The following is an 18,390-nucleotide window of genomic DNA, read 5'->3' on the forward strand; positions in this document are numbered from 1 at the left end:
TTGGGTGTATTTAGTGTGCACAGTGACCCAGGGACCCCCCAGTCAGGACCCGGCACCCCCCACTCTGATGGAGAAGCTTCCGGAAGAGACAACCATTCAGATGATGAGAAATGGGATCGAGAGGTGAAGAGCGACCAGTCTGACGATGAAGAGGAGAAGCAGCAGCGCTACTCTGATGAAGAGCACGACAACTCTGACGACGAGGGACACAGGAAGTTAGGTACAGAAGGACCATGTGGACACTGGGTTAGAGGACAGGTCCATGTGGACACTGGGTTAGAGGACAGGTCCATATGGACACTGGGTTAGAGGACAGGTCCATATGGACACTGGGTTAGAGGACAGGTCCATATGGACACTGGGGGTGGAGTAGAGGGTTAGAGGACAGGTAAATGTGGACACTGGGTTAGAGGACAGGTCCATGTGGACACTGGGTTAGAGGACAGGTCCATATGGACACTGGGGGTGGAGTAGAGGGTTAGAGGACAGGTCCATGTGGACACTGGGGGTGGAGTAGAGGGTTAGAGGACAGGTAAATGTGGACACTGGGTTAGAGGACAGGTCCATGTGGACACTGGGTTAGAGGACAGGTCCATATGGACACTGGGGGTGGAGTAGAGGGTTAGAGGACAGGTCCATATGGACACTGGGGGTGGAGTAGAGGGTTAGAGGACAGGTAAATGTGGACACTGGGTTAGAGGACAGGTCCATGTGGACACTGGGTTAGAGGACAGGTCCATATGGACACTGGGGGTGGAGTAGAGGGTTAGAGGACAGGTAAATGTGGACACTGGGTTAGAGGACAGGTCCATGTAGACACTGGGGGTGGAGTAGTAGAGGGCTAGAGGACAGGTCCATGTGGACGCTGGGTTAGAGGACAGGTCCATGTGGACACTGGGGGTGGTGTAGAGGGTTAGAGGACAGGTCCATGTGGACACTGGGTTAGAGGACAGGTCCATGTGGACATTCTGGGATTAATGTGACATGGATTGAATTCAGTGAGTTTGTTGAGGCAGACCCTCACCCTGGTCACTCACATTCTTCATCCTCATCCTCCTCATCTTCATCATCCTCATCTTCATCCTCATCTTCTTCATCATCATCTTCATCATCTCCATTCTCTGTGTTTGATTTCCAGAGTCTGCGAAGGGCAGCGATAGTGAAGACGACTTCATCCGACAGAAAACCAAATCCAAACCCTCTGATTCAGATTCTGACAGTGATGTTGGAACAAAAAAAAGTAAGGCACTATATTTGGTCACTTCATGAGGCTGTTTTTTGCCACTTTCAGAAGTCGTTTAAAATCATAGGTTGTAAATGTGAAATGTCAAAAAAGTCATTACAGCAAAAACAAAAATATCAACAAAATGAACACAACTACCATTAAAATGAACAGAAATGAACAATAATCTCCTGATATGATATTTGTGATGTATCTGAAATGGAATCACATTTTAAAGTTCACACAATGAATAGATTCTCAACATAGTCTGTCATTAATTTGATAGTCGATCAGTGTAATGACTAATTGAACCGAGCGTCTTCATGTGCTTTGGTGTTTCATGTAAAGGTTGTGTTCAGAAAACTCTGCTGTTTGAGGCCGTTGAAGAATGTGTGATTCACATTTAAAACAACAGAATAAACCTGTACAAAAAATAATAAAGGACACACAAACTGTAAAAAACCACAGTCAAATGTTTGAAAAGAAGGAAAGATATAAAACCCAGAGCCAAGAGTATGGGCTGTGTTTGAACACACATATAGAAGCAGGTCTGGATGATGGATGAAGGCAACAGGTGTTAGAGTTTGGGTGTCTGGGATGAGGAACGGCCCAGCTGATCTGCAGGTTTACTCAAGTGCATCTGATCCAACTGGACTCATCTGGGCCTGTGGGCAGGTCAGTGAGCAGCAGAGTGTGTATGTGCACCGGTCCACACCAGGTGTGTATGTGCACCCAGGTTCACACCAGGTGTGTATGTGCACCCAGGTTCACACCAGGTGTGCACGTGGACCGGTCCACACCAGGTTCACATCTGAGGTCTTGTGTCAGGTTTCTTCTCTTTCAGAGGTCACATGTCCCTCATTAGTGTTGGAACAGACTTGATCCTTTTGAATTCCTGTAAATATCTGATAACAGATGTGTGTGTTTCCTGTCCACAGTTCAAAAGTCTGCAGCAGACGACCTGTTTGGAGAAGCTGATGACATCTCCTCAGACAGCGATGCAGAGAAACCTCCAACCCCTGGACAGCCCCTGGTACCTGCATATCCTCCCGCTCCTCCTCCTCCTGCTCTTCCTCCTGCTCCTCCTCCTCCTCCTCCTGTTCCTCCTCCTCTTCCTCTTCCTCCTCCTGCTCCTCCTCCTTCTCTTCCTGCTCCTCCTGCTCCACCTCCTCCTCCTGCTCCTCCTCCTCCTCTGTCTGTATATACTCATATGTATTCAGCCTCCTCAGTATGTCTTCCCTCATCTCTATCTGGGTTTCCATGACCCTCTGAAATTTGCAAAATGTAAATTCCACATTATAAAACTGGTACTGGAAACACCGAAATGTCACAAAAACTGTCAAATATTGCAAAAAAGTGTTTCCGCTCTCCTGAGGTGGTTCTGGAGTCGTTTGGATCTAGAAGTATAGTGGACCAGTGGACTGTAAACCCATGAAGTAGAATAGTCCTGTTCATGTGGTCCTGGTGGTTCTGCTCAGTCCAGTGGTCTCCCTATGACCCTGTCCTAAGAAAAGGTGGTTCTAGTTGGTTTTGTCCAATAGACACTGGCTTTAGTGGAGGAACTGCGTCCCCGGGGCAGGACCAGTCTGGGGACACCAGAGGGTCCAGAACATCACACAGTTCAGTAAACGGTACCCGGGTCACTGGGAAATTCTGGATCCACAGCTGGTTGTTGAACTGCTGCTGTCCACTTGAGTCCCATAAATCCATTGTGCCATTGTGTCCATAAATGTGGAATTTTCTTTGGTCCAGTTCTGCGTTCCCTTCTTCTGTAGTTGAAGACAGTCAGTGCAATAGCAGGAGATGAACCCACACTACAGTGGACACACCCAGGAGGTTCTGATCCAACTGAGGCAAAACCAGAACCAGATGAACCCACACTACAGTGGACACACCCAGGAGGTTCTGATCCAACTGAGGCAAAACCAGAACCAGATGAACCCACACTACAGTGGACGCAGCCAGGAAGTTCTGATCCAGCTGAGGCAAAACCAGAACCAGATGAACCCACACTACAGTGGACGCACCCAGGTAGTTCTGATCCAACTGAGGCAAACATCTGCCTTCAACCAGAACCAAAACACAACTAGACAGGACTGGACCACAATGAACACATGTGGACAGACGGGACTGGACTAGAACCACACAGCAGAACCAAACACTGTTCAATGGGAACATCTACAAGGACCAACAGGACTGGGTCCAAACTGGACCAACTGGACTGGGTCCAAACTGGACAAATATGGGTTTGATTTACAGTGTCTTTAAACTCAGCTGGTGACCCTGTAACCCATCCTCTCTGGGCTGACTGTGTTTGAGGCCTCAGTGGTTCATGTGTTCTGCTGCTCACCCTGTGTTTGTGTTTCAGGCCTCAGTGGTTCATGTGTTCTGCTGCTCACCCTGTGTTTGTGTTTCAGGCCTCAGTTGTTCATGTGTTCTGCTGCTCGCCCTGTGTTTGTGCTTGAGTCCTCAGCGGTTCATGTGTTCTGCTGCTCACCCTGTGTTTGTGCTTGAGTCCTCAGCGGTTCATGTGTTCTGCTGCTCACCCTGTGTTTGTGCTTGAGTCCTCAGCGGTTCATGTGTTCTGCTGCTCACCCTGTGTTTGTGCTTGAGTCCTCAGTGGTTCATGTGTTCTGCTGCTCACCCTGTGTTTGTTTTCAGGATGCGGAGGATGGGATGGAGGGAGAGCAGGCGGAGGAGGAACCTGCACCTGAGACTCGCATCGAAGTGGAGATTCCCAAAGTCAGCACTGACCTGGGATCTGACCTGTACTTTGTCAAGCTGCCCAACTTCCTGTCAGTGGAGCCCAGGTCAGACCCTCAGAACTGCACACTGATTCACATGTACATATGTCAGCGCAGCCACCATCCTCCTAACACTAATACAGTACTGCACACACCTGAGGACATTCCCTGTAACTATCCAAACAGCTGCATTCAAAGCACACGTCTGAAGGTTCTGACAGAGCAGACATTCAGCCGTTTAAACACAAATACCACTGAACCACAAAAAACCCAGAAAACACAGCAGAGCACTGGCTTTGTGAAGGAGTGGCCTCACATATGGTCTGATCTGAACCACCTGTCTGATCTGAACCACCCTAGGAGTAGCTCAGACAGGTGGAGCTGTTCCCAGGGTGGAATGGCTCAGACAGGTGGTCATAGGACAGGAATAACATCTACAACATCTGTAACATCTACAACATCTGTAACATCTATAACACCTGTAAGATCTATCACATCAGTACCATCTATAACATCTGTAACATCTATAACATCCGTAACATCTATCACATCTGTAACATCTGTCATATTTATAACATCTGTAACATCTATCACATCCTCAACATCAGTAGTGATCAGTATCAGCGAGCGATAGAAGGTCCATGCAGCAAAAAAGTTCATCCTTTGGTTCCTTATTGCCCGATGTTGATTAATCAGTCGGGCTCTAATATATAATATCAACATCAAAAACATCACTAACATTGGTTTGTGACCTGTATCAGATCTGTTAAAGACAGTTTGAACAGCTCTAATCTGATTTTGTTAAATCCCACTCAGACCACTTTCATATGTGGTCCTAAATCTGACCCAGACCACTTTCATACGTGGTCCTAAATCTGACCCAGACCACTTTCATATGTGGTCCCAAATCTGACCCAGACCACTTTCATAAATGGTCCTAATTCCCACCCAGACCACTTTCATATGTGGTCCTATATCTGATCCAGAGCTGATATTTTCCAATGTGACTTCGGTCTGAACGTCCAGGTCACATTTATCCGACCTTTACGTCATTGAAATGCGACAAACATCCCAGTTCTACGTCCCAGGAGTGTTCCTTCCACAAACACAATGTGTGTCTGTGTGGTCTCCTATTCCTTTCAGGACCTCTTTAGTGCATGTGGGTCACTTCAGGACCTCTTTAGTGCATGTGGGTCACTTCAGGGTCACATTCAGTTCAGACTCAAAACTGATAGAAGTCACATTTAACGTAGAATATGAACCAACACACAAAAAAATGGGATTTCACCCAAATATCCGACTTGTGCATTAGAGCTGCTGTGTGAACATAGTCTAAGAGACTCCACTGAAAAACAGAAACCACATGGGAGTGTTTTTCAGTCTGGACTGGCTGTTGGAACCAGTGTTTCCTCTCCTTTATTTCACTTTTGTTTTGGGGAATGGTGTTGTGAAATTCAAACCTGTACACTTTAGTGTTTGTGACTGTTGTGCTTGTTTGGATGTTTTTTCATCTGCAGACCCTTTGACCCTCAGTACTATGAGGATGAGTTTGAGGATGAGGAGATGTTGGATGAAGAGGGACGGACCAGACTCAAGCTGAAGGTATGGATCTGTCTGCTTTTCTGTGATATAGGACCATCACTGGGGCAGAGTTTAGGACATTTATATCATCATATAAAAAACTAAATGATTCAGTGTGACTCATGTTGAATCAGACCAAGGTTAGATCAGGTCAAACTGGGAACTTGAATCTGTAACGACTCATTTAAAACCATAAATAAACCTCTGGTTTCTTCAGCTTTCTTTTTCAGTATTTTTATCCAGTGGTTTCTTGAACTTTGACACCATTATCAACCATTAGACTTAACAGAAGTCCAGTCCTGACGTCTGTTGTGGTCAGTGTCAGTGTGGTCTAATCCTGGATCTGATGGTCAGTGCAGTCTAGTCCTGGATGTGATGGTCAGTGTCAGTGTGGTCTAGTCCTGGATCTGATGATCAGTGTCAGTGTGGTATAGTCCTGGATCTGATGGTCAGTGTCAGTGTGGTCTAGTCCTGGATCTGATGGTCAGTGTCAGTGTGGTCTGGTCCTGGATCTGATGGTCAGTGTGGTCTAATCCTGGCTCTGATGGTCAGTCTCAGTGTGGTCTAGTCCTGGATCTGATGGTCAGTGTGGTCTAATCCTGGCTCTGATGGTCAGTGTCAGTGTGGTCTAGTCCTGGATCTGATGGTCAGTGTCAGTGTGGTCTAGTCCTGGATCTGATAGCCAGTGTCAGTGTGGTCTGGTCCTGGATCTGATGGTCAGTGTGGTCTAGTCCTGGATCTGATGGTCAGTGTCACTGTGGTCTAGTCCCGGATCTGATGGTCAGTGTCAGTATGGTCTAGTCCTGGATCTGATGGTCAGTGTCAGTATGGTCTGGTCCTGGATCTGATGGTCAGTGTCAGTGTGGTCTAGTCCTGGATCTGATGGTCAGTGTCAGTATGGTCTGGTCCTGGATCTGATGGTCAGTGTCAGTGTGGTCTAGTCCTGGATCTGATGGTCAGTGTCAGTGTGGTCTAGTCCTGGATCTGATGGTCAGTGTCAGTGTGGTCTAGCCCTGGATCTGATGGGACTGGGTCAGTGTGGTCTAGTCCTGGATCTGATGGGACTGGGTTGAAGGATTCAGGTTCATTACACTGATGGGTTTCAACCTTTTCTCCCATAGGTGGAGAACACTATTCGATGGAGAGTCAAGAGAGACGAGGAGGGAAATGAAACACGAGAGAGCAACGCTCGCATTGTGAAATGGTCTGATGGGAGGTGAGTGCACATCCACTCTCTGAACTCCAGGATCTGGATTGTCCACTCTTTGACATTTTGTCCTTGTTGTGGCAGCATGTCCCTCCATTTGGGGAATGAAGTGTTCGATGTTTACAAAGCTCCTCTCCAGGGAGACCACAACCACCTGTTCATCCGACAGGGTACTGGACTACAGGGACAGGCTGTGTTTAAAACCAAGCTCACCTTCAGGTAACGCCCTCACACTCAACCTTACTTTCAAAAATCTAAATGTCTAATAATCTTTTTACATGATGAAAATTAAAGTTCTAATCGTGTTCCTGATTCTCTTCAGCTGTGTGTGTAAATATAGACCAGTCCAGAATAGTATCCACACATGTTGTCCTTTAGCCTCTGTACATCAGCCCAGTGGAAATGGAATGAAGCACTCCAGGGCTCAAAATTAACTTTTTGACCTAGGAGCACTGTGCTCCTAACCCTAAAAAGTTAGGAGCACAGGCTAAAATCTAGGCGCACCACTATTATATAAAAAATTTGGAGAACAAGCAAAACTCTTGGCCATACCAAGTAATATTCCTATATGTATTTAAGCAATGTTAACAACCTAGAATAAAGTATTTGAATAGAGTATGAAAGAAAAAGCTTACATTGACACAGGTGCAAAACAATTGTCAATGTGTGGTATATACTTTAGTTGGTTCTTGGAGAAGAAAGACGAATCACACCATTATTTGCAACAACCAAATTTTTTATTTCATGGCCTAAAGGCCCTTAGGGGCCGTTTACACGGCGTCGGCTTCAGTCGACTCCGGGAAGATTTCATCGCGGATTAGCCTTCTGTTAACATGGAAACGGTGCCTAGAGTGCCTGAATCCGGAAACTTTTGATACCAGGGTCCAGGGTGGAACGTTATCGATATGCTCCGCATTCCAGCTCCGTGTTAACGCGAGTCGGAGCGTTCCGGGGTAAAATATGACGTCACCGCATGCGCGCGCAGCCAAGAACCGCCAGTTAACCCACTCCGGGCCAGTTGGTGGCGGTAATGTGCCTCCAAGCTGGTTTGCCAGCCTCTATGACACAATAAAGCTGCAGAAAAAGAAGGAACAACCACAACAACAATGGCCAGTTTCAGAACAACATACGTGCTGCTAACTGTGCTCAGCTCGTCTGTCCAGACAAAGAAGTCCTGCGTCTTTGTACGACCACTCGCCATTGTTGTTTGTAAATAGTGTTGTCCGCCTCCTCCTCTTCTTCTTCTTCTTCTTCTTCTTCTCCTCATTTAAAGGCTGTCTAAACCGGAAATTGTTTGTGCGCAGGCGCCTGTTTTACCACCACTGTTTCACTACAGCTCTACATCGCCAGCTACTGGTCTGGCATGGCCACTACAGCGTATTCAGCCGTCCTCGCGGACTCATGTTAACGCAGATCGTTATCATAGCGGCGGCGTCTTAACGCGGAATGATTTTATAACGCAAAGGAGAAATCTTTGCGGAGTGTTGCCGTGTAAACGTACCCTTAGTCACTGTGGTCTACACCACGCCTGAAGTCAGGAGATTGTTTCAAACGTCGGTGGAGTTATTTGATCCCTTTGTTTATGCCGCCTGCGCACGCAAGGGGGCGGGGACTAGATTTTCCGCTTCAGTCAGCGGGGCGTGGAACTTGTTTATTTTCAGCTGACGAGTTACTTCTGCAGCCATTATTCTAGGCGCACGTATTAATTTTCGCTCATTTTTTTTATTGGCGCACCGTGCGATCGTAATCTCAAAAACAGTCGCACTATCGAAATTCTCAGGCGCATGCGACCGTAATTCAGTCGCAGTCACGAGCCCTGCACTCCACATATTATTGATGCATGGACTTTGAGCTTTAATTCACACAAATACTGCAGTAAACATTTAGGAATTACAGCTGCGCTAAAAATGGTCCCTGCATTTGGACAGCCTCCAAAGTAACTGGACAGATTAAGAATGCCATAAATATTCAGATTGTTTTTGATATTTGGATGAAAATTCTTTGTGTTCAGTATCCCCTTTTCCACAGAACTTCTAGGGCTGGTCCAGTTCTGGTCCAGTTCTGGTGTTTTATCCAGGCTTCTGGAGGCGGGACTATTGATACCAAAACACAGTAAAAAAAACTCCAACACAGTGTCATCTGAACACTGTGAAGTGACTCCAACAGTGTCATCTGAACACTGGTTCATCCAAACCTTCTATTTTCTGTGCTGCGTAGGAGAATGACAGTGGTGACACTGCTCTACATCCCATAAACCTAACTGGTTTCCATGGATACAGACTCATAGTAATATTCATGAGCTTCTGTTGTTCAGACTCCCACAGCGTCACTGTGGTTTCCATGGATACGTGTCCTGTGTCCGACTCGCTGACAGCGTTCATGCATCAGATTAAATGTGCTCCAGGCTGGTCTTAACTCCAACCACAATAGAACCCTTCATTCACAGATGTTCTCTAGCGGATCACCTGGTCCAAGCGCTCCAGGGTTGTCCCACTAAGACCTGGGTAAGCCTCTTAGAGTCCACCTGGATGTTCTGTTTTCTCCAAACCACATGGGACCAGTAGGACCAGGGAAGCTTTAGTACAGGACAGATGGACCACAACAGAGTTCTGATGAGGATTAGACCTGGGTCTGGACAGGCTCCTACAGGATCACAACATCTGAGTCAGATGGGCGCGGGTCCTACAGGACCACAATATCTGAGTCAGATGGACCTGCTGGAACAATTCAATAGATTTCAGTATTTGAACCCAAAACAAATGGAAATGAATAGGGTCAAAGGTCAAACCTGCCCACATCAGTTGGCCTCAGCCTGCTCTGGTCACTGCTCATTTTTTACAGAGGTATTCCAGGAATTTCATCCGTCCTTCCTTCTGTCCGTCCTTCGAGTCCGTCCCATTTCTTGGACACCGTTCACCTGATGCTTTTCAAATTCAACATACATGTTCTTCACCACTAGGGGAGGCAGGGCAAAGGGCAAAGGGCTCACAGGTTCAAGTGGACAAAGGGCTCACACCCACAGGTCCAAGTGGACAAAGGGCTCACACCCACAAGTCCAAGTGGACAAAGGGCCCACACCCACAGGTCCAAGTGGAAAGGGGGCTCAGACTCATCAGACTCATATGTTTAATGATAGACTATGATGTGCTGATGGTGGGAACATATACAAACATGTGGGAACACTTGTGATTCTGTGAACTTCTAGAAGTTCCACTTGTGGGCCATGTTCCTGCTGTGGTTTGTTGAATCCACACTTGGTGGACTTGTGTTTCCTGTGTTCATGACTGAAGCCCCTCCCACAGATGAGCAGCTGAGCAGCTTCTTCACATGCTTTACATAAACTCAGACTCTTTAAAGACCACACACTAGGAACTTAGGGAACTGTCAGGGAACACTGTTCTGCTGGTTCAATGTCTTTTCTTCATGCGCTGGTGTGTTTTTCCAGGCCCCACTCCACAGACAGCGCCACCCACAGGAAGATGACCCTGTCCCTAGCTGACCGCTGTTCCAAGACCCAGAAGATCCGGATCCTGCCCATGGCCGGACGAGACCCAGAGTCACACCGCAACGAAATGATCAAGGTATAAGGGCATGGAATAGGAACATATATACACACACACACACTCTCATATATATATATATATATATATATATATATATATATTACATACAGGCATATACACACACAGGCTAACCTTAACCCAACAGTTGAACATGGTGTATATTCTAACAGTTGAATCTGTTTTATATTCTTACAGTTGAATGTGGTTTATATTCTAACAGTTGAATGTGGTTTACATTCTAACAGTTGAATGTGGTACAGTTGAATGTGTTTTGTGTGTTCAGAAAGAGGAGGAGCGTCTGCGGGCCTCCATCCGTAGAGAATCCCAGCAGAGGAGGATGAGGGAGAAGCAGCACCAGCGCGGCCTGAGCAGCAGTTACCTAGAACCAGACCGCTATGATGAGGAGGAGGAGGGCGAGGAGGCCATCAGCCTGGCCGCCATCAAGAGCAAATACAAGGGAGGTGGTCTGAGGGGTGAGGACATGCCCACTCTGCTCAGCTTTACACGGTGTATGTGTCCTGTGTTCTGAATAAACATCGTCTTGTTTCCATCCAGAGGAACGAGCCAGGATCTACTCATCTGACAGCGACGAAGGTTCAGACGACGACAAGGCCCAGAGGCTGATGAAGGCCAAGAAACTGGACAGTGACGAGGTAACTGTAACCATGGTAATGGGGTTAGACCCACTTTAAGGCCCAGAGGCTGATGAAGGCCAAGAAACTGGACAGTGACGAGGTAACTGTAACCATGGTAACAGACTTAGACCCACTTTAAGGCCCAGAGGCTGATGAAGGCCAAGAAACTGGACAGTGACGAGGTAACTGTAACCATGGTAACAGGCTTAGACCCACTTTAAGGCCCAGAGGCTGATGAAGGCCAAGAAACTGGACAGTGACGAGGTAACTGTAACCATGGTAATGGGCTTAGACCCGCTTTACTTTCACAGCAGATCAGTTTGTGATTTAATTTTTTTTTGTGGTGGAATTAAAGAAACCGTCCAATCACAGTGGACCATCAGTCAGTTTGATTTTCCATCTTATTGAATAATTATTTTTATTTTCAGCAGAGATGAAATATAAACAAAGCCGTTTTGTAATAAATAGACCTAAGAAATGTGGGAGTGTGTCCCAGGGGTCAGACGGCTCTGTGTAGATAGGGGGCACTGTGGGCTGTACCCTGAGGCCTTCAGGACAGACAGGACAGTGGGCGTGGCCTCAGGTCTCCTATTGTCTGTTGAATGTAGGAGGGGGAGGGGTCAGTACAGGACAGTAGGCGTGGCCTCATGTCTCCTATTGTCTGTTGAATGTAGGAGGGGGAGGGGTCAGTACAGGACAGTAGGCGTGGCCTCATGTCTCCTATTGTCTGTTGAATGTAGGAAGGGGAGGGGCCAGAAAAGAGGAAGGCTGAGGATGAGGAGGAAACGTCCACCAAGAAAGCAAAGAAGTATGTCATCAGTGACGAAGAGGAGGAGGACGAAGACGACGATGAATAACTGACGACTTTTTTATCAGCCCATAGACGCACACACACACCGGCAGCGGCAGCCATATTTTGTGTATATTTTCTTAAGGTGTATGTGTGTTGTGTGTCTGAAATAAACATGTTGTGTAACTCGAACTCCGCCTTCATCTGTTTGAACTTGGTGACGTTTGACATTTTTCAGATGTTTCATCTGAATCATTTTCTGCTTCATTAGTGAATTCTGTTTATAATATTTACTGCTTTTATCTCTTCACACTGGGGTGAATGGGTGCACATGTACATGGTGTGATACTGGGGGGGTGGGGGGTGTCACTGTGAACTGTTGTATAGTCTGATGGCTGTGGAAGGAGTGACCTGTGGAATGGCTCCTCCTACAGTGGATGTAAGTCGAGCTGGTTCCACGTAGTGGAAATGCAGCAAAAGTCTGGAGCTGAAGGAGCTGCTCAGGGCCTCTATGGGGGGCAGGGGTGGGAGAGGTTATCCATGATGGATATCAGTGGGGTGGGAGGGGTTATCTGTGATGGATGTCAGTTTTGCCAACATCCATCTGCCCACCACTTCCTCGATGGAGTCCAGTGGGCATCCTAGGACAGAGGGTTAGTGTTAGCATTAGCGGGCAGCCTAGGACAGAGGGTTAGTGTTAGCATTAGTGGGCAACCTAGGACAGAGGGTTAATGTTAGCATTAGCAAGCAGCCTAGGACAGAGGGTTAGTGTTAGCATTAGCAGGCGGCCTAGGACAGAGGGTTAGTGTTAGCATTAGCGGGCAACCTAGGACAGAGGGTTAATGTTAGCATTAGCAAGCAGCCTAGGACAGAGGGTTAATGTTAGTATTAGCAGGCGGCCTAGGACAGAGGGTTAGTGTTAGCATTAGCGGGCAACCTAGGACAGAGGGTTAATGTTAGCATTAGCAAGCAGCCTAGGACAGAGGGTTAATGTTAGTATTAGCAGGCAGCCTAGGACAGAGGGTTAGTGTTAGCATTAGCGGGCAGCCTTGGACAGGGTTAGTGTTAGCATTAGTGGGCAGCCTTGGACAGAGGGTTAATGTTAGTATTAGCAGGCAGCCTAGGACAGAGGGTTAGTGTTAGCATTAGCGGGCAGCCTTGGACAGGGTTAGTGTTAGCATTAGTGGGCAGCCTTGGACAGAGGGTTAATGTTAGTATTAGTGGGCAGCCAAGGACAGAGGGTTAGTGTTAGCATTAGCAGGCAGCCTAGGACAGAGGGCTAGTGTTAGCATTAGTGGGCAGCCTTGGACAGAGGGTTAATTTTAGTATTAGTGGGCAGCCAAGGACAGAGGGTTAGTGTTAGCTTTAAGGGGGGGGGGGGGGTCACCTGTGGAAGTCAGTCACAGTCTCCTTTGTTTTCCTGGTGTTCTGAAGCAGGTGGTTCCACTCACACCAGTGGACAAAGTGTGTGATGTTTGTCCACCCCTGCCTCCTCCATCTTCACCTGCAGCAGCGTCGGCTGAATGGTGTTGGAAGCATTGGAGAAGTCCAAGAACATGAGTGTCAAAGTGGTCCGGGAGGACTCCAGGTGAGAAAGGACCTGATCCTGGAGGACTCCAGGTGAGAAAGGACTCCAGGACCTAGTGCAGCAGGTAGATGATGGTGTCCTCCATCCTGATGCCTGGACAGTAGAGGACCTGCAGAGGGTCCATTCAGAGCTCACCTGGGTGTGGAGGTGGACCAGGACCATCCTGTCCATGGTCTTCATCAGGTCAAGGCGACAGGTCTGTAGTGAATCGGGTCACTGGGGTGGGGTTTTTTAGGAACCGGAACCACACAGGAGGTCTTCCACAGGGTGGGGTCCAGACTGAGGCTCAGGTTGAACAGGTCCAGAACCACCACCCTGAGCTGGTCTGGACTCTACCTGAACCACCATCCTGAGCTGGTCTGGAGGGGGGCGGAGTCAGGACAGAGTCAAACCTGTTGAAATGTACATTCAGCTGGTGTGTCCGGTCCTGGTGTCAAGTCCAGAGTGTCCAGTCCTGGTGTCCAGTCCAGAGTGTCCAGTCCAGAATGTCCAGTCCTGGTGTCCAGTCCAGAGTGTCCAATCCTGGTGTCTGTGGACAGACTGCCTGTGGGTGTCCATCCGAACAGTCAGTACTCCTGTGGTCTCATTTAGGGTTAGGGGGGTCCTAGGGGGTCTGGGGTCAGTCCTGTCAGATTCTAATGCAGATCAGCTGAAGGAAAGTTGTGAAGGACAGATCAGAGGGCGGGTCTATAATCCAGCAGAGCATATTATGGGATGTTTATGTGAAAACACACTGTGTTGACATTCCATGTAGATAATTGACAACAAATGGACCCGAAAGAACAACCAGGACATGTGTCCAGGACGTCCAACACAGACAGACAGGATGTCCCTGATCCTGTTTCACATCCAAATAGAATGGAAACTCAGACTTAGCCAACGGTAGAAGAGTCAACCCCCCCCCCCCCCCCCCCCCCACTGTGACGCTTCAGACTTTGACTTCTTGTTGTGATCATTCAGCTTTTATGTGTTTTTTTCCAAACACTGTTCATGTGTGACTTTGACCTTGTTTTCTAATCTTTATGGTTTTAGTGGTTTTACTGCCTCTGTCTGAACACGACGTTTCATTCATATGTGTGCGTGTGTATGTGGACGTCATTGGTTTGGATGTGAAGGGACCAGTGTTCATTCAATCCACAGTTTCTTGTAACCATAACCCTAACCCCATCCTCAGGTCTGGGTCTATGTCTGAACCACATTCCATTGGTCACTTCTTTCAGATCTTCGACCTTTAGCTCAGAGTTTGGAGTTTCAAGAACTGGTTCAACGCACAAACACTGTGGGTCAAAGGTTCTGGATCCAAACAAATGCTGGGTTTAATCTGTGGACTCATACAAACAAACACAATCACATCAAACTGAACATAATACACACACACACACACACACACACACTCCTTGAACTGAGCTGGAGGATCCCATTGGGTGTTCATCCACACAGGGAACGATCCTGGACCCAGATGAAGGCGGTTCCTGGTGCTGACTGCAGCCCAAGAACCATCAGAACCATCAAACCACATCTGTCACAGAAGGACTTTAAGAATCACAAACATCTGCAAAGGCCTGGTGTCCTTCAACCAAACCACTGAACTGTCCATGTGGACGTGGACAGAGACACCAGACAGGGGACAGTGGAAGGTGGAGGACAGTTGGATTCTGTGATGAGGACAAATGGAACCAAGACGGTCCTGATGCTTCCACTGTTACTGACATGACAAGGAGATCCCACTGGAGAGGTTTTGTAGGCGTGGCTCATTGGAGGGGGTGTGGCCATCAGGATCTGGGTGCTTTGTCCTTCAGTGGACCAGTGGAGCTTCAGGTTGTGCAGGGGCATCCAACGGCTAACCCTAACCCTGTGGACTAACAGACAGACAGCAGAAACCCACCTGTTGTAAACAGACTAGTGTGTGTTTCATCTGCATATTTTCCTGCATTAACGCACTCACTCTGTGGCTCTGGGTCAGTCATGCAGATAATGGTGTAAATCAAAGCTGGTCAGATGGTTCTGACAGAAGGTCCAGATCTGTGTCCTGTGGGTCAGGGTCCAGATCTGTGTCCTGTGTCTGAAGGTCCAGATCTGTGTCCTGTGGGTGAAGGTCCAGATCTGTGTCCTGTGGGTGAAGGTCCAGATCTGTGTCCAGTGGGTGAAGGTCCAGATCTGTGTCCTGTGGATGAGGGTCCAGATCTGTGTCTTGTGGGTGAGGGCCCAGATCTGTGTCCTGTGGGTGAGGGTCCAGATCTGTGTCCTGTGGGTGAGGGTCCAGATCTGTGTCCTGTGGGTGAAGGTCCACTCAGACCTTCTTATATAAGAGCAGACGGTCTGTGGTTCTGAACCTTTATGGGTCAAAGTACTCCCAGCTCCATAAAACTCTTTATGTAATCTGTGGTTAATGAATGGTTCTGCTGTGAGCATTCGGAACAGGACGTCAGTCGTCACACGATCTGTTGACAAACCAATCATGTTCAACTTCTTCTTCAGACCCTTTTTTCTGTATTAGTCTGAGTCACATTACGAGGACTTTAGATATGGAACCCAAACCAAACCCTCAACAATATTATACCACTAGTGCGTTGACCCATGTGGATCCGCAGATTCTACATGTGGATCCACAGGTTCTAGATGTGTTTTTTTTTTTTTTATTCTGTTTTGTATTTGTTAATGCTGTTCCACATTTGTCCAACAGTCTCCACCAAAGTGTTGTGGACACAGAAAAAGGATCAGAAGGATAATGGATTAAAAATGAATAAGAGCTGATCAAATACTGGACTGATTTCTAACTGTTACTGTTTACACTGATCTGAGTAAACTGAGTAAAAATACAGAAAGATGACACACAGACAGACACACACACACACGCTCACAGACAGACAGACACACACACAGCCACACACACACATACACAGACAGACAGACACACACACACACAGAATCACAGACAGACACGCACACACACACACACACACACACACACAAACACACACACGCTGACCTGTCTCTCCTCCTCTCATAAATCCCATTAAACCAGTCTCACCGTCTCCTCAGGTTTACCCTCCTTTGCTGATCTGTGTGTTCCCATATTGTCATAACACACATCCTGCAGCCGCTGGGTGGACATACCAAACATAAGGACACGCACACGTCTCCTTCCAGTCCAAACCTGTCCAACCATTAATGTCCAACTAATGTGGGAAAACAGTGTCCGTCCCTGACTAGAGTCGACCCAGAGCGTCTGCTGACACTCACAGACGGTGGTTGATCATTTCATTTGAGGAACTGAACCAGAATAAAAACAGTATGACACAGCACTGCAAAACTGAACCATGCATACGTTCAACTGTCTGCTTTTACAAACACACACTTTGGACCCAGAAGAACCACAAGGAAAAGGAGCCCTTCAATGGGAACAACCCTGTGGGATTTAATGGATGGTTCACACCCCAGTTTGTTTTCAGATCCTGCTGCCGCTGTCACCAAGTCTAGAGCTATAATCGGCTAAAGCTGTAGATATATGGACCTATATACAGCTGTAACATCCTTAATCCAAAATTGTTTTTGAATCCTTCCTCTGCTAATAGAACAATAAACATTAAACATCAGGACTAGGTTGGGTTAGGGTTAGACCTGCAGGACCAAAGACTGAGCCCTGGAGTTTTTAGATCCCAAGTTCTTTGTCTCAGTAAATAAAAAAAGCCAACCTTGCACAGGTGTTAACAGTCAGTCTGGACCAGCAGGTACAAACCTTAAAGCTCCACCCCATTAATGTGTCTGATATTTGTATGTTTATGCTACAAACCGTAAAACTCCACCCCATTAATGTGTCTGATATTTGTATGTTTATGCTACAAACCGTAAAACTCCACCCCATTAATGTGTCTGATATTTGTATGTACAATCCTTAAAGCTCCACCCCATTAATATGTCTGATATTTGTATGTTTATGGTACAATCCTTAAAGCTCCACCCCATTAATGTGTCTGATATTTGTATGTTTATGGTACAATCCTTAAAGCTCCACCCCATTAATGTGTCTGATATTTGTATGTTTATGGTACAATCCTTAAAGCTCCACCCCATTAATGTGTCTGATATTTGTATGTTTATGGTACAATCCTTAAAGCTCCACCCCATTAATGTGTCTGATATTTGTATGTTTATGGTACAATCCTTAAAGCTCCACCCCATTAATGTGTCTGATATTTGTATGTTTATGGTACAATCCTTAAAGCTCCACCCCATTAATGTGTCTGATATTTGTATGTTTATAGTACAAACCTTTAAGCTCCACCCCATTAATGTGTCTGATATTTGTATGTACAATCCTTAAAGCTCCACCCCATTAATATGTCTGATATTTGTATGTTTATGGTACAATCCTTAAAGCTCCACCCCATTAATGTGTCTGATATTTGTATGTTTATGGTACAATCCTTAAAGCTCCACCCCATTAATGTGTCTGATATTTGTATGTTTATGGTACAATCCTTAAAGCTCCACCCCATTAATGTTTAATGGAGTACAGCTTCTAATGGGGTTCTTATTTAATTTGTATGTTTCTGGTACCTGCGCTCACCATCAACACCTGGACTTCCCAAACCCAGGACTGGAACCCAACATGGGTGGCACGACTGGTTTTATTGGGTTACTGACTGCTTCTCTTCAGTCTACATGTGAACAGAGATGTGTGTGTGCATGTGCGTATGTGTGTGTGTGTGCATGTACATGTGTATGTGTGTCTGTGTGTGTGTGTCTGTGTGTGTATGTGTGTGTGTGTGTGTGTGTGTGTGTGTCTCTGTCTTTCTGTGTGTGTGTGTGTGTGTGCGTGCATATGTGTGTGTCTGTGTGTGTGTGTCTCTCTCTGTGTTTATGTGTGTGTGTGTCTCTCTCTCTCTCTGTGTTTATGTGTGTGTGTGTCTCTCTCTCTCTCTGTGTTTATATGTGTGTGTGTGTGTGTGTCAGTACAGTGTACAGGTCTACAGTGCTGACAGAACAGGCTCCTCCCTCTTTGTCCTGGACTCTTATATAAAGCGTCTGAGCTCTGAAACACACACACAAACACACAC

General features: G+C 46.8%; 1 protein-coding gene across 1 annotated transcript in view; it reads left to right on the forward strand.

Annotated features, from left to right (window-relative positions):
* leo1 (LEO1 homolog, Paf1/RNA polymerase II complex component) overlaps positions 1-11,934 on the forward strand; it is a 17,264-nt gene extending 5,330 nt beyond the window's left edge. The window contains exons 4-14 of the mRNA XM_030130909.1: positions 15-220; positions 1,139-1,240; positions 2,161-2,255; positions 3,884-4,032; positions 5,484-5,568; positions 6,669-6,763; positions 6,839-6,973; positions 10,200-10,335; positions 10,601-10,790; positions 10,873-10,970; positions 11,693-11,934. Coding sequence (XP_029986769.1) covers positions 15-220; positions 1,139-1,240; positions 2,161-2,255; positions 3,884-4,032; positions 5,484-5,568; positions 6,669-6,763; positions 6,839-6,973; positions 10,200-10,335; positions 10,601-10,790; positions 10,873-10,970; positions 11,693-11,809 — 1,408 coding nt within the window. The 3' untranslated portion in view covers positions 11,810-11,934. The remainder of the gene's footprint in view (positions 1-14; positions 221-1,138; positions 1,241-2,160; positions 2,256-3,883; positions 4,033-5,483; positions 5,569-6,668; positions 6,764-6,838; positions 6,974-10,199; positions 10,336-10,600; positions 10,791-10,872; positions 10,971-11,692) is intronic.
* Positions 11,935-18,390: the final 6,456 nt, after the last annotated feature.

Source organism: Sphaeramia orbicularis, chromosome 3 (assembly GCF_902148855.1).
Source record: "Sphaeramia orbicularis chromosome 3, fSphaOr1.1, whole genome shotgun sequence".
NCBI classification, from domain to species: Eukaryota; Metazoa; Chordata; class Actinopteri; order Kurtiformes; family Apogonidae; genus Sphaeramia; species Sphaeramia orbicularis.